This window comes from Phoca vitulina, unplaced genomic scaffold, assembly GCF_004348235.1.
Source record: "Phoca vitulina isolate PV1807 unplaced genomic scaffold, GSC_HSeal_1.0 scaffold22, whole genome shotgun sequence".
In the NCBI taxonomy this organism is placed as follows: Eukaryota; Metazoa; Chordata; class Mammalia; order Carnivora; family Phocidae; genus Phoca; species Phoca vitulina.
In genome coordinates, this window is record NW_022589725.1 from 37,287,784 (window position 1) to 37,303,445 (window position 15,662).

At 45.2% G+C, this 15,662-nt stretch overlaps 1 protein-coding gene across 1 annotated transcript in view; it reads right to left on the minus strand.

Annotated features, from left to right (window-relative positions):
• The window catches only part of AFF3 (AF4/FMR2 family member 3), a 523,317-nt gene that overhangs the window by 33,364 nt on the left and 474,291 nt on the right, over positions 1-15,662 (minus strand). Inside the window, exons 14-17 of the mRNA XM_032420156.1 lie at positions 10,927-12,039; positions 7,235-7,359; positions 3,187-3,388; positions 588-709 (exon numbers count right to left, since the gene is read on the minus strand). Of these exons, the coding sequence (XP_032276047.1) occupies positions 588-709; positions 3,187-3,388; positions 7,235-7,359; positions 10,927-12,039 (1,562 nt within the window). The remainder of the gene's footprint in view (positions 1-587; positions 710-3,186; positions 3,389-7,234; positions 7,360-10,926; positions 12,040-15,662) is intronic.

Below are 15,662 nucleotides of genomic sequence, written 5' to 3' on the forward strand. Positions count from 1 at the left end.
AATAATTTCCAGTACCATTTTATCACTTCTCCTTTGTCATTTTCAGCATCTCAAGAGCATTCCAAGATGTTACTTTTATTCATCTTCTTCTCCTTTTAAATTGGTGCTGGGAATGGAAGTAATACTTGGGTTTCAGGTGCTAGGGCTGGGGGGAAGGATGACAGGATATTTTTTTCCTATATAAGACCTGTTTATGCTATTATAAAGAATATAGCATTTTAGAAGGAAACAAACCAGGAGTGAATTGCTATTATTCTTTGCCTATTATAATATACGAAAACAAAAATGCTTCTCTTTCTGGTGGCATACAACCGCCAACAGCCCAAAATGCAGGTGTGCTCAGAAATGTAAGGCTCATGAATGCCATTTGCCTTAGCTTTCTTACATCTCGGATGCAACCCCAGCAGCTCTGGCTGTCGTAGCCTTTCAAAAGGCCCATGAGGACCCCGGGGGGTGTTCAAAGTCAAGCTCCAGTTCCCTCTGAGAAGGCAACACTTACCTGACCCAGTCACGCATGTAACCCTCCTACCCTCGGAGTTTCTGTTTTACCTTGCCCCTCACCACATCAACAAAGAGTCCACACTCACATATCATCGAAGACAAGTTTCTGCCTCTTGCAGTCCCTGTGGCCGTTGGCACCGGGAGACCATGGCTCTGTCTGTGGCCGCGACTTGTGGAGAACGTTTTCGGAATTGTTGTGAGTGGCCTTCTAAACAAAAAAACAACACACCAGTCTTTCAGAAACAGGCCACCTGGCTGAAAGAGCAACCCACTGCCCTGTGTTCTAGGCTAGAACTGATGATCCCTTGTGTTTGTTTATTTTTTAAGATTTTATTTGTCAGAGAGCGCACAAGCAGGGGGAGTGGGAGAGGGAGAAGTAGGCTCCCCGCTGAGCAGGGAGCCCGATGCGGGGCTCGATCCCAGGACCCTGGGATCATGACCTGAGTCAAAGGCAGATGCTTAACGACTAAGCCACCCAGGCGTCCCGATCCCTTGTGTTTAAATGAAGAAAAAGAAATACATGCATTCCAGTTCTCGTGTCGAGGGCTTTCACACGTGTTGTCAAATGTCATTCTTATAATAGTATCAAAAGGGAAGTTCTTGGTGGCCCACTCTCACAGATCCAGAAACTGAGGCTGGCTGAAGTTAAGAAACTTGCCCGCGTTCAAATAGCTACTGTGGATCGGTGACGCCCAGGGCTTAGGACTCAAGCCCCTCCTTTTCCCAGTTGGCTAGACCAGTGGTTCTCCAAGGTGAACTCTGCATCAGAATCATCCCGGGGGTGGGAGGGAGCTGTCAACACACAGACAGCTGGACCCCCACCCGTCCAGAGCTGAATTTAGTAGGTGTGCAGTGGGGCCTGAGAACATTGCATTTATAGCAAGTTCCAGGTGATGCTGATCCAGGAACCAAGCTTTAAGAACTGCTGACTCACGCAAAAGAGAAGTTGTTCAGGTCACAAATGGACTGATCCTCATTAGCTGTCTGTGAAGAATAGGAAAAGCCAAAGGGAATGACTAGAAATTATTTAAAATGTGTTTTTAAAAGGAACACTATTGATCTGTGGAAAAATTAAAAAATCACATTCCCTGGGGATTCAAATATTTATAGAGCACCTATTGTGTGCTAGACCCATGAATCATAAAGCAACTGTCTTTGGTTATGAAATTCAATGGATTCTTCTGAAGTAATTAAAATGTGATGAGTGTGTACAAATGCTTCTTTAAATATGCACTGATTTTATGTGTAGGTCAAGCCTCTTGGTTGTAAGTGCCCCTGGGCCTCGGCCTTTCCTTTTTGGCATTCACGGTAGTCATTACTGATGTGTGTGATTTCCTGTCTATGTCATTCTCCCCAGCTGAACTGTGAGCTTCACAGAGGCACAGACTGAATCTGTTAGGTCATCATTGGATCTCCATTGCTTGGCACGGTGCCTGGCACACAGTAAGTACTTGCTCAATAAACATCTGTTTGGTGAAAGGAAGAATGACTGAATAAAGTCTGTAATTGTTTTACAATTCTCTAGACATCACGGTTGCTTTTATATTAGGATCTAGAGGTGAAGAAACGTTTTGTTTGTGTTTTAATTTGAATTGGTAATTTTTTATTCCAGGTTTTTCTAGTAGGGTCTTCTCAGGTTCTTTGAGCCTGGAATTAAAGATGATTGTTCCCAAATAAGGGTGCATCAGTGGGTTATTAATTTCCAGATGTTACAAGATTTCGGCTCTTGCCGGATCTTCTACCCAGTATTTTACCTCTTTAATTCATGGGATGGAACATTAAATATTGTTTCCCCCTCTTTGCAGAGCCCTATTCTCATGTCTCATCTCTCTCTCTGCCTCACAAAGCCCCGCTGATATTGATAGCATGGCAGTGACCTGAGAGAACTCGGGAGGAGGGTTTGGAATGAAATAATGTGCCCTAGAGGATGCATGATCCATGGTCACCAGCTGTTAGAAGGAATGGCCATAAAGAGGAACTAACATGTAGTGTTAGTTGCATAGGTATCCATAGGTGTCAGTTCTTCAGAGAATACTGGCTCAATTTACATCTTCTCACCACCATTTTGCAAACGAAACTGGCTCAGAGAGATGAAGCAACTGGCCAAAGTCACATTTTGACTAAGATATAAGGTTAGACAGACTGTGGACCCCAGTCCCCAGCCCCTCCCTAGGGCACCGCAGGCAGCTGGAATCACCCCTGGGAAGGTTGCTGGAAAAGGGGGTGGTGGCCGGGTCCCACACTTTGGCCACTACACTGGTCACTGAGATTGGAGTGGGAATCCCCATAGTTGTGGCCTAGGGTTTCAGTCCCAGATTTAACTCTGCCCTGGGGCAAGGAATCTTTCCAAATGAAAAAGCTGGCTGGTTTGTCCCAAACTCCCAATTTCCAGTGTCTCCAGATAGTACTCCTTTGGGGCCATTTCTCTTCAGAGTGGGAAATGCAATCCTACAAAGAGGCGTCCTCAGCAGCAGAAGCTGACAATGCCTCCTCTGGTTTCTTCTGTCGCTCTCTGTGGGAAGAGGTAACGGGGCGTGCTGGTTCACCAGGTCTTCCCAGAGCAGCATTTAGGGATTCTTGTGGGACCTCAAGCGCATGTTTAGACTGTGCTGGGCTACAGACAGATGAGTGTAGGGGTGTGCTCAATTTTTTATTTTTATCGGGAAAGTTAGAGAATCAACATACCGTGAGGTCTCCGGCATGAGACTGCGGCTGGTTCTCCCCCTTATGCTTTTTGTTGGAGGATGCAGAAGTGAACGAGCCACTGCCATTCGATCTGCTGGAAGAAGTTAAGTCCTCGCTGGAGTATTTGTGTTTAGATGCATCCGATAGGGGTGAGATGGGTGACCGGAGCATTTTTTCATTTTTATTTATTGGTATTGCCAAGCTGAAAAAGGAAATCACAGTAATGGAATGTCACGCAGTCAGCACAGGGAGAGGTAAATGTTTTATATACGACCCAAACCTCCCATTTAAAATCTACTGGTAGGAAGGCATTTATTGGGAATTATTATACCAGGAAACAATTTTATAGCCTTAGGACCATAACAGACAATAAGTACATTTTACTCATTGTTTCCTTACTTGTCTTATCAGGATGAATAATAATTCTGTTGTTAAATGACTAAGACTAATAAGACTTTCATTTTTCTGAGTTTTTCATCCAAAGATCTCAAAACACACAACAACTTACTGTTTTCCCAACAAGCCTAAGCAGCAAGTAATGGGAAAGTCAATCACATGATATATGAATTCTCCACCTCTAAAAGGACTTTTGATAACACCTGAGTTTGTACTAATTATTATATGGAGAATAACAGAATCACAGAATAATCTGCAAAGTGTGAGGCCAACTTTCAGTTGTTAGGTTTCTGGGCTAACCAGATATTGATCAGAATAAACACAGAATAGAAAACTGTCATTACAAGTTATATTTCTGGGGGCTCCTGGGTGGCTCAGTTGGTTAAGCCTCCAACTCTTGATTTCAGCTCAGGTCACGATCTCAGGGGTTGTGAGATCGAGCTGTGCACTGGGCTCCACACTGGGTGTGGAGGCTGCTTAAGATTCTCTCTCTCCCTCTCCTTCTGCCCCTCACCCCTTCTAAAAAAAAGTTACATTTTCTGATTTCTAGTTTCTTATTTCACCTCCATAATTAATTGTTTATGCCAGAAGAGGAAAAATGCTGTATAATTTCACTTACATGTACAATCTAAAAAACAAAACAAATGAACAAACAAAAAGAAACTGAAACAGACTCATAAATACAGAAACAAACTGGTGGTTGCTGGACAGGAGGGGGTGGGGGGAAGAGGATTAAGGGGTACAAACTTCCAGTTATAAAATAAATAAGTTGTAAGGATAAAAAGTCAATAATACAATAATAATTTTGTATGGTGACAGATGGTGACCACACTTATCATGATGAGCATTGTATTCACAATGTACACAAATGTTGCACCACTATGTTGTATACCTGAAACTAACAAAATATTGTTTGTCAACTATACTTCAATTAAAACAAAAAAAAAATCACAAATGAATAAAACTATTGTCTATGCCTGACTATAAATTCCACCCCCCACAATTAACCATCAGAGAAGGGAGTCACTTATATTTGAATCTTTGCAATGTATGTTATATTGAGAGGCCTCTCTCCATTACTTTACCCTGAAAAAAACTGAGGGAAGATACATTAACCTGAAATAAACTCAAACATTGCTAATTTGGGATGCTCACAGAAGTCACTTGACAGAGTTAGTTAAAAAAGGGTAAATCCATTTAACAAAGACTTAGTCACTATTCCTGCAATTATTACATCTTAATTGAATGTGCTGGCTATCACTGCAAACAAGCCATTAAAGTCACTTCAAAAAGCAATTTCCTTAGTTGGTGGTCACAGTGTAGAAATTACAAACACAGGCCTCTAGAACAGATAATAAAGCCAAGGTTCTTAATGTTAAAGTAACAAGGTTCCTAGTGTTATGCAAATAGATCTGTGATAGATTTCTGGTTCAAAAAGTACTGTGCGTCTAACAACCCAGAAGTGAGAAGATGTGTTCTGGAAAACTCCCTCAGGCAAATCAAAAGTGGCTCAGGGATGATGAAGACACTGATGTTGTAGATGTGAACAGTCTGTACATAATTGTGTCTTGACATGTGAGTGAAGAAAGTCATATTTCTAATTTTTTTTTTTTTAAGATTTTATTTATTTATTTGACAGAGAGAGACATAGCGAGAGAGGGAACACAAGCAGGGGGAGTGGGAGAGGGAGAAGCAGGCTTCCCGCCGAGCAGGGAGCCCGATGCGGGGCTCGATCCCAGGACCCTGGGACCATGACCTGAGCCGAAGGCAGACGCTTAATGACTAAGCCACCCAGGCGCCCCAAGAAAGTCATATTTCTAAATCATATTATGTGATTTGAAATGTTCACAGAAAACCAAATTATTACATTAAAATTGTCATGGATATAGGATTATTTCTTCTTCATCATTATAAGTTTACGTACTCAACTTGACCAAAAAAACTTTCTTTGGATCTCATCTTTGGGATAGGTGATCCCTTTATACACATTCCTGAGGTATTTCCTAGACCACCTTTCCTAGAAAGAACTCAAAGCACTTTTATATGCAAGGGTCATTATGTAACATAAATAAAGCTATCGGAGCTGGAGGCAAGAGCTTTTATTCTGGGGTCCGTGAACTTGGATGGGAAAAAGTTACAATTTCTCACTGAAATGGAACATTTCCAGAGTAGTGGTTTAGCAGGTGTGGTGTTAACAATGCCTGTGATTGCATCATCAGCAGGAAATCACAGATATTCTCATGTCATGTCACAGTGGTTGCAGACATCTTGAAATATTGTTTATATTTGTATTTGTCGCTACTTTGATATTATGGCAGTTACTAGGATCTGCTAGAAAGGTTTCAGTGTATTAACAAAGCACGCCAACAACTATATCACGCATTTAGTTATTTTTTTTTTTAAGATTTTATTTATTTGACAGACAGAGACACAGCGAGAGAGGGAACACAAGCAGGGGGAGTGGGAGAGGGAGAAGCAGGCTTCCCGCCGAGCAGGGAGCCCGATGAGGGGCTCGATCCCAGGAACCTGGGATCATGACGCGAGCCAAAGACTGACGCTTAATGACTGAGCCACCCAGGCGCCCTATATCACTCATTTAAATGACGTTTTGGAGCCACATTGCTCCTATTCACATTTCCGCAGTATTCTGGGATACCACCCATTAAGCACAGAGCACTGCGGGCTAGGCCAGCTTGCACGCGCACTCTCCCTCTCACTCAGACCTTCAAGAGCCCTCGCCTTCCTTCCCAAGGTGACTCTCACACTGCAGTGGGCGTGTGCTCGTGTGCCCTCACTCTCCAATTTCCTCTCGGAGGTTTAGTACTGCTCTACATCTTCTCCTAACCTTTCCGTTTACATTTTTATGTGTTGTGCTGAAACATTAATCTCCCCTTAAAAATTCTATGTACACAGTCAGGGAGAGTGAGAGTGTCTTAGCAGAGGAAAAGTGGTTTCTGAGCTGTGGTATTTCTAAATGGAAAGAGCTTCTATGACTGATGATAAGCTCAGTCTGGGGGGTGGGGTATGGGTGATGGGTATTAAGGAGGGCACGTGATGTGATGAGCACTGGGTGTTATATGCAACTGATGAATTATTGAACTCTACCCACTTCTAATAAATATCGGGGACCTTGGCTTGCTAGAAAGCCATTTGTCACAGAGGGGATTTGGTGCAACGTGGGTCCATCTGGAACCCCTTTAGAGGAGTGACTGGGTGCCGTTTAACCTTGGAGACACAGATCCTGTCTACTGCCACAATTTTAGTCTATCTCCAAGAGATTCCACTCAAAGTTTTTTTTTTTCATCCACGTAATAAGCTTAGTGTTCTTATGGGTTTAGTGGCTGTTAAAATAAGGGTTTGAAAATTCAGTTACTGAGTTTTCAGAGGGAAGGTGTGTCTTTGAGAGCACAGAACTGAATATAACTAGTAACCGGTCCTTTGTTACAAAGGAGTGCTGAGAGTGCCCTTGGGGTTGTCACAGAAGCACACATCCAGGCTTAATTATTAGCCTCCGGTTAAATCAAGGGAAGCAAGTCTAAAGACCCAGACCAGAGCAGTCATTAAGAGATCTGACTCTCCTCCAGTCTGGTACCTGCCTTTCGGACCCAGAGATCCTTCGGGCTCACCTCTACCTTCAATGGAACATGCATACCTGTTGATGTTCATGCTGCAGTGGTTTGCAGATAAAGTATTATTGGCAGAGCTGGTCAGTCGTGAAGAGCTCTCTTTCTCTCCCTGGGCCTTCTTGACCTCCCTGTAGTCGTCTTCGTTGTCACACTGCATGGAAATAAGCAAAAACCGATCAGTTTTGGATTTCAAGGGATCAAAATGAGCCCCCATCACAACCTTCCACAGAGCAAGGCCTCCTGCGAGACCAGCTCACTCGGCTTCTCCAGAGAGCATCCCGAGCAGGAATGTAGTTGCGGTGTTCTTCTCTCTGTTCTAGGTTCTTGGTCAGCTCCTCAACCGACAAGGATGGAATCTATCAATTTTACTATTGCCACTTTATTGAGAGGAAAAGCATGACACCATGATCAACATTAGAGAGGGAACATTGTGAATGATGAAAATTGGACTACCATCAACACATCTGATTTTGCTCTCCAAAGACGACCTCTACTGAATTCACACTGTACCTTCAGTGTCTCTCACTTTGGCATTCCTTGGTATCTGAATAAAGTATAATTACAATATCCTGGGCTTAATGCCATAAGGGCAATGATAAACCTAGACTTTTCTTTTGAAATTTATGGCTTTTATGAAGTTCAAGCAAAGGTTGTTACCTCATGGTGTCTTAATTTTAGTTAACAATTACTATCCCATGACATCTTAGAATCCTTAATGTATCTTTTTATAAAATAATATTATGCTGAGCGAAATAAGTCAATCAGAGAAAGACAATTATCATATGGTTTCACTCATATGTGGAATATAAGAAACAGGGCAGAGGACCATAGGAGAAAGGAGGGAAAACTGAATGGGAAGAAATCAGAGAGGGAGACAAACCATGAGAGACTCTGCACTCCAGGAAACAAACTGAGGGTTACAGAAAGGAGGGGGTGGGGGGCGGGGTAACCAGGTGATGGGTATTAAGGAGGGCACGTGATGTGATGAGCACTGGGTGTTATATGCAACTGATGAATTATTGAATTCTACATCTGAAACTAATGATGTACTACTCTAAGTTGGCTAATTGAATTTAAATTAAAAAACAGTATTTCAATGAAATTCTTGTTTCCATGATTGTGTTTAAATATTATACGTGTATTAGGGTAAAATACAAATGCACTCAACGAAGTTCCATTGTTGGAGAGAAAGCAGGAACACAGTAACAGTATATTCAGGACTTTCAGCAGTGTTTTCTAGGAGACAAGTGCTGGCTTGTACAGAGAAGGTAAGGTCACCTGATTAAGGTTACCCAGGAGGCTGGGGCCGACTACATAATTTGCAGGGTTCAGTGCAAAATGAAAACACTGGGCCCCTTGGTCAAAAAGCAGGAAAAGATCCTTGACATTGGTCTTGGTGATACTTTTTTGAATTTGACACCAAAACCAAAGACAACAAAAGCAAAAACAGACAAGTAGGAATATATCAAACTGAAAAGCTTCTGCACAGCAAAGAAAACCATCAACAAAATGAAAAGGCAACCTACTGAATGAGAGATGATATTTGTAAATATATATCTGATAAGGGGTTAATACCCAAAATATATAAAGAACTCCTACAACTTAATAGCAAAAGCACAACCCAATTAAACAATGGACAGAGAATCTGAACAGACGTTTAGATGCCATGCAAATGGCCAACAAATAAATATCGCTTTGTAATATATACAAAAACTGAAACTAATATAATGTTATGTAAATTATACCTCAAAAAATAAACTGAAGAAAAAAGCAGGAAAAGAGTAATGTTATAAAGTACTAAAGTAGAAAACATTTTCCTGTCTAAGTCTCTCTCTTGACCTGTCATGGTGGTGTTTAATTACCATTTCATACTGTGTTCCTTGAGGCGTGGGGATACGTGGAGGGTACAGGCAGACTGAAGGGCCTGGGGTGGCCCCGTGACTGTACGCATGCACAGGCCCAATAGTAGTTTCCCCCTGCCTGCCAGGTGTATAGGGGTAGGGAAGTCCAGTCAGGCATTTCCCCTTTCCACGGCTCACCCCCCAACCCAAGGCGAACCTGCAACCCCTAGGAGATTGCAGTCCCCCGTCTGAGACCTCTCAGGTCCTGGATGAGGGCTGGGTGAGATGCTTACCTTGACCTGCCTGCGCCTTGGCCCCTGGAGAGCTTAGGGGAGCAGCACAGGTCCCTGGAAGGAGATGGGGACTGGGAGGCTGCACAGGGCCTGCTTCTAACCATGTTGCCAGAATTGTTTCAGTATGGGAGTGATGATGGAAACTTTTCCTGTAAGCTGTTTGGCTAACTTTGGAGTGTCAAGGGGCCAAAGGGCTGGCAGAAGCCATGCTGCGGAAACAGGCAGGAGGGGGGACCACATGCAAGTCAGAGCTCCATGCCCCCCCCCACCATGTTCTCTCATCCTATCACGCTTCACTTAAAAACACAAATTCAGAGATAAAATGAATTTCAAGATGGCACCCTCAAGCATTGAATTCCAAGCATAGAATCCTTCTGGGCAGGGGCCCTGTGGGGAAAGTACCTCACAGTCCTCAGACCAACGTTTTATTGGGAGAGCCCAGAGCCAGACAACCCAGGTTCCTTCCTAGCTCTGCCCCTTATCCCCTGTGGGAACCTGGGGCAAGGTGCTTTAGGCTCTCTTAGCTTCAATTTCCTCATCTGTAAAACGGGCGTGACAAAAACATTTGCCACATAAAGTTGTAAGGACTGAATGATTTAATAGGTCCAAAGTGCCTAGAGTAGCATCCCTCATGGGGACATCATAGATACATTAACTGTTGTGAATGATTTTGTCCTCAATTTGGAACCATCCATGATAGTACGATCTTTGATTTGTCACTCCCTGGTGTTTTTCGCTGTGGCCCAAGTTGCTTTTGAAGGTAACAGTAACGGGAGGGGCTCAAACCCCTCAAAATTGGCTTTAATTTATGAGTAAGTTATTCCTGACCTCAAAGGTCTGCAAACACGGCTGAACAGCGGGAGCTGCTTCCAGATGGGGAGCCAGCTCTCCCGACACTCAAACCACCTTTCTTACTCCATGCCTTCCTGGTGCACCCTGTTGCCCTTTTTTTGGTGCCACATCATCCCTAGCTCTGATTGCTCATGCTCGTCCTCCTCAGGGTCCTGTTCCCAGCCCCTCTCCACCACAGAGTTCTCCTTGGTCAAGGCTGCAGGCTGGTGCTCTCCTCCCTGGGCCCATCCACCCAAAGCCTAGTGGCTGGCACTTCTGTTTCCTACTTCACCCCAGTGACAGCCTTACACTCGATGAGACTGTTGGCTTCTCGGGTCCATGATTGATCAATGTCACCCTGTCCCTTCCAGCAAAGAGTGAGGCGCACCCTGTGTTTAGCTTTCTACTGGCCCATCATGCAGCTTGCCTCTGCACACACTCGATAAGGATTTCCCATATGCCTGCTTCAACATGCAGTGGGACAGGCCTGAATTATCTATAATGATAAAATGGGACTATGAATGGTGCTTCCCCCATCAAGCAGTTCTAAAGATTTAACGGAGTTAATCTGTGTCAAGTACTTAAGTATGTGGCATGCAGGAAGTACTCTAGGAATGTTTGTTGAGTAAGGACACACATAAAACTCTTGCTGCCTGTCCCCTTCAGACCAGTGGCCCCTGTGGGCTTCAACACTGCCCCATAATTTAAGGGCAAGCCCTTCCTCCCTCGCCAGGTCCTCAGCCCCAGGCCTACCTTGCGTTTCCTCTTGGATTTTGGCAAAGCCTTCTCGGCAGGAGTGTCGGATGGATGGCTTGGCTGTGTGCTCTCAGTGTCCTTGGCTGCAGGGGCATTCAAGACCCCGGGCTCCTGGGGCAGGTGTTCTGGGATTCTGGACAGGAGGGTCAGGTCAATTTTGACCCAGAGAGACCTGACCTCATCACTGTCCTTCAAGGGGGAGAGAAGTTCGTTGCGGCCGAAAGGGACCAGCGTGTAGAACTGCTCCTCCAGTTCCTTGGCAATGTCGCTGGTGGTCCTGGCGTTGATGGAGCCTACAGGGGCCCTGGGTCCGCCGCCACTGCTGATGCTGCCGGCCGCCTCCTTCAGCCTCTGGTCACTCCCCGAGGAGGCCGCGGCGGTGGCGGCGGCGGCCACGGCCTGCGCTTTGCACAGAGGGTACTCCTCCTGCTCCGACTCCAGGTCCGAGTCCGAGGAGGAGGAGGAAGATGACGACTCTGTCTCTATGAACTCCTTGGATTTGGGGACGATCCTGCTAAGCCCGCGCGTGCGGCGCTTCTCGCAGGTCACCGAGGAACGCAGCTCCTTGCGGTGGCTCGTTCTGCTGTTGCCGCAGGGCCTGGTTTTGGTGGGCTCCGGAGGGATCACCGCGCTCGCCCCCAGCGCGTCGGCGGCGGCGGGCTCCTCAGGCCGGTGGCAGTTGGTGCTGTCGCCGGCGGAGGTCCTCTCGGTGCGCCTGGTGGGCTTCTTTCCCGCAGACCTCCGGGCGGGCGCGGGCGCGCTCTCGGCGGGCGCACCCGGCACGGCGGGCGGCTGGGCAGCGGTGGTCACGGCCACGGCCACGGCCGCAGGCGGGGACTTCTGCTTCACTCCTTTACTCCCCGGGGCCTTGTTCGCTGTCCTTGGCCTCTGCTCCTCCTTGCAGGCGCTCTTGATGTCCTTCTCTCTCAGGCTGGTTTGGCAAACGTCGGGAAGTTTCCCACAGTCCTGCACTTCCTCTTTCGCTGGAGTGTAGTATTGATTGCTCTCTGGCCCGTGGCTTTCATTTTGGATCAGAATAGGCGGCTTGTGGGGATTAACTTTGTTTAGCCATTTATCCAGCTGCCACTTGTTAGAGGACGCTGGTTCAGCCTAAAAGCAGAAAACCGGCAACAAACAAAACATCTTTTATTAGACTCACTTAAAAGAGACTTGGCTGTTTTTAATCTTCACTTACTACCCTAGGTGTATGAACGGGAAACCAATGGGCTGCAAGCAAAAGGAAAATGGAAGCAGTAGGTGTGTGTAGCCCCAGCTGGCCTGACACACGGGAGGCAGGGCTGGTGTCCCTTTTCTGTCCCAAGGCACTTATATGTCAGCGCAGTAGTATGAAGCCTATTTGGCAAAAATAAGGGGATAACCCTGTGCTTCATTAGAACCTATTTCCAGCACTTTTGAGTGTTATACAATGTATATTTTTTTATAATTATTCATACTACATAAACTTGAGATTCCAGGAAAGTTAACTGGGGAATAGTATGAAGACCCTGAGTGTTAAAGCACTCATTTTTTTGTAAGACTGAAAAATTTAGAGGAAATTAAAAGAGGGGACTAAGTGGAACCTATAATCCCAAGCAATTAACATATAATTTACGTGGTGAAGGCAAGTAGGGTATAGTAATTTAAAAGTAGAAGCAATAACTATGGGGGGATGGCTTGTTTAGTGGCTGAGAACTCCTATTTCAAAGGGAGCTCCGTGGGCCCTGTATTCTTCCGTAGCTGGACTCAGTTAGTCCATCCTCAACCTGCTTCCATCCCACTTTGCTGGGAATATTTCAGAAACGGAAATGATGATGGAAACTTTTCCTGCACGCAGTTTTGTTAACTTAGAGCAAATCATGGATACTGTAGGTTTTACACTCTGCCCCATGGATTGGTTCCAGGGAGTCAGGGAATGCCCTGAATCAGAGTGCTGTGTAGATGCATTTTTCTAAGAGAGAGGTCCATAGTTTTCATTCAAGTCTCTAGGGATCTATGGCTCATAAAAAGGTTAAGAATTGATGATTTTACAGAGAGTAAATGCTGTTGATTTCTAATACAAGTCCATTTTTCCAGCATCTATGATTATTAATAGAAAAGAAGTGTATTAGTAAGTGTAAAGCTTTACGCAGAGTGTTTTCTATTTGTGATCATACGTGACATGGGGAAAATATTTTGGCTATTTCAAGTGATGTATTTTTCCTTCCCTGTGGCCTCCCACCCTCTGAATTTCTGGCATCCATTGTTTCACGAGACTAGTTTCCAGCTTAGAATAAAGAAGACATTGCTTACCTTTGCATTTAAACTGGATTGGTTAAAGTCCAGAGCAAGGCATGCTCCCTTGTAGGAGAAAACTGTTTTGTTTTGTTTTTTTTTAAACATAATAATTTCCTAAAGCTTGCTTTTATGTGTCAAAATTTGTTTTTCAACAGTGAGGTCCAGATTAAGAGCAGAACTTGGGGCATAAGCCCATGCAGCAAGGATCTGAGCGGAGTGGAACAGGCAGTGTCTTGGCCCCGGCTGGGGCTGGACATAGCTTCGGACATGTGAAGCCTCTGCTGGGCCAGAGGGCTCTGGGGCCAAGATGAAGAGGACACAGAGTGTGGGCACCAGGCCCTAGAGCTGTGGCAGGGACCATGGACAGCCTGCTGCTTCCCCCAAAAGAGATGAGGCCAACTGTACTTCAGGGAACACCAGCACAAGGTGTTGAGTGACTGGGAAGGACAAGCGACATTTCAGTGGAGGCCAGCACGAGGATCTGGGGCCCTTCTCCCAGGGCAGGGAGGATGGAGAGGCTTCACCCTGGGACGTAGGTAGGTATGGGAAGGGAAACCCTCATGGTCCCTGACAGGGAGGCTGGCCTTTGACTTGACTTTTCTATGTTTTCGTGTACCAAAAGGACCAGGGCAAGATGCAAGAGAATAAAAGGTTATAATTTTGTACCTCTAAGTTGCTCTATATAAATTCTGACCTCACTTTATTTTGGCCTCTCCAGAGAAAGGGAACACAGGAACCCTAAGAGCACACCCAGTCCATACTGCAATGGGAGATGCATGCAATAGAGAAAGCAGGACAGCAGGACACAGAACAGCTCTGTTGCCAAGGGGAAGGTCTCACCTTCCCTGGGATTAGCAGAGTGTAGCCGAAAGCGAATTTGGTGGCAAACAATTTATGGCTTCTGATAGTGTCTCTTCCCGACCCCACCTGCCTCCCTACGTGACCACTGGCACGTCGGTGACTTGCGTGCCTCTGCTGCCCTAGTGTAATGGGATAGTGAATATGAATGGATGCTGAAGGGGCCTCTTGCAAAAAGGGGACACATCTGGGGAGAGGGTGCAGAGCAGACACTCACACTGGCCCTGCCACCATGTTTAACACTAGCTCACCCTCACCCCCACCACCGTGGGCCTTCCACAGCTCACGTCTTGGGTGAGAGAACACAGACAACTGCACTAAAACCCCCCTATGGGAGCATTGACAGTGAGGGGGAGAATTTAATACATTTAGTATAGGCCCATTACCTGATATGCTTTAGGGTCATTTTTTTCTGCACTTCACAGCTGAAAAAAATCAGTCCAAAGTACCATTTTCAACACATCACTAAATCACACTGCCTTTCTTAAGGATCTACAATGACCTCCTCTTGCCTCTCAAAAGAAATCCAAATGCCTTGGGCTGGTTTTCAAGGGCATCTTTCATCTTACAGTCATCTTTCATGGCTGAACACCTACAGTGTGCCCCCCTCTTTACAGATATCATCTAATTTAATCCATACAGATAAGAAATATTATCATTCCCAATTTGTAGATGAGGCTCAGAGAGGTTCAGTGACATGTCTAAAGCTGCAGAGCTACCAGGCACTACCAAGGCTAAACCCATATCTAAGTCCATATCTAAGTTTAAAGACCAGAGTCTCATAGCATAATGCTTAAACTTGTTGAATCACTATGTCCTACACTGAAACTAATGTAACATTGTGTGTCATCTCCACTCAAAAATAATTAAAAAAAAAAAAAAAAGATCAGATTCTCTCCCCTGCTGCTTTGCCTAATCTCCCATTACTTACTGGCATAGCCTCATGAAAGGGGGACCTCATTCCTTTGAGAAATGTCTGTCTTCAACCTAAAATGACAGAATTAGGTCTAATTTTGGAGAACACCACTAACTCTCCAAACAATACCTGTTGGCCTCTATTATCCTCAATTGAATAGTCTTTTTTTTTTTTTTTAACTGAATAGTGTTGTGATACTCATATTCATTTCACGTGTATACATCTTGGGTCTTCAACAAAGCCAAACATTTCTTTCCGGGGGGGCAGGACTCTGTTTCTCTGTATGGCTTGCAGTGTCTGTAATAGGGTAGGGAGGCCAATTGCTGTGACTTTGCTCCTTGTAAGAACACCTTACAACAGGGTTTTGCTCAAATTGTATCATTTATTCCTCAGAACAGCTTCACAGATTAGGCAGGACAGGACTGTCTGTCATTTTGGGACATTTTGGGGCAGATGAGGGAAAGCTCAGGGCTTGGGACTGTCATCCACTGGCATGCTGCTTGCTGGCTGTGGTCGACTTCCTGAGGGTTTCTGCCCAGTGTTGTCTGTTTGCTTGCTGGCTGCTTTGTATTTTCAGCCATGACTCTCCTCCCTGATTAATCTTCCCCTCCCTCTGATTTATGCACAAGCTCTCCATCGTGGACTTGAGTCCCTGCTTCATCCACATCCTTCACAGCACCCACTG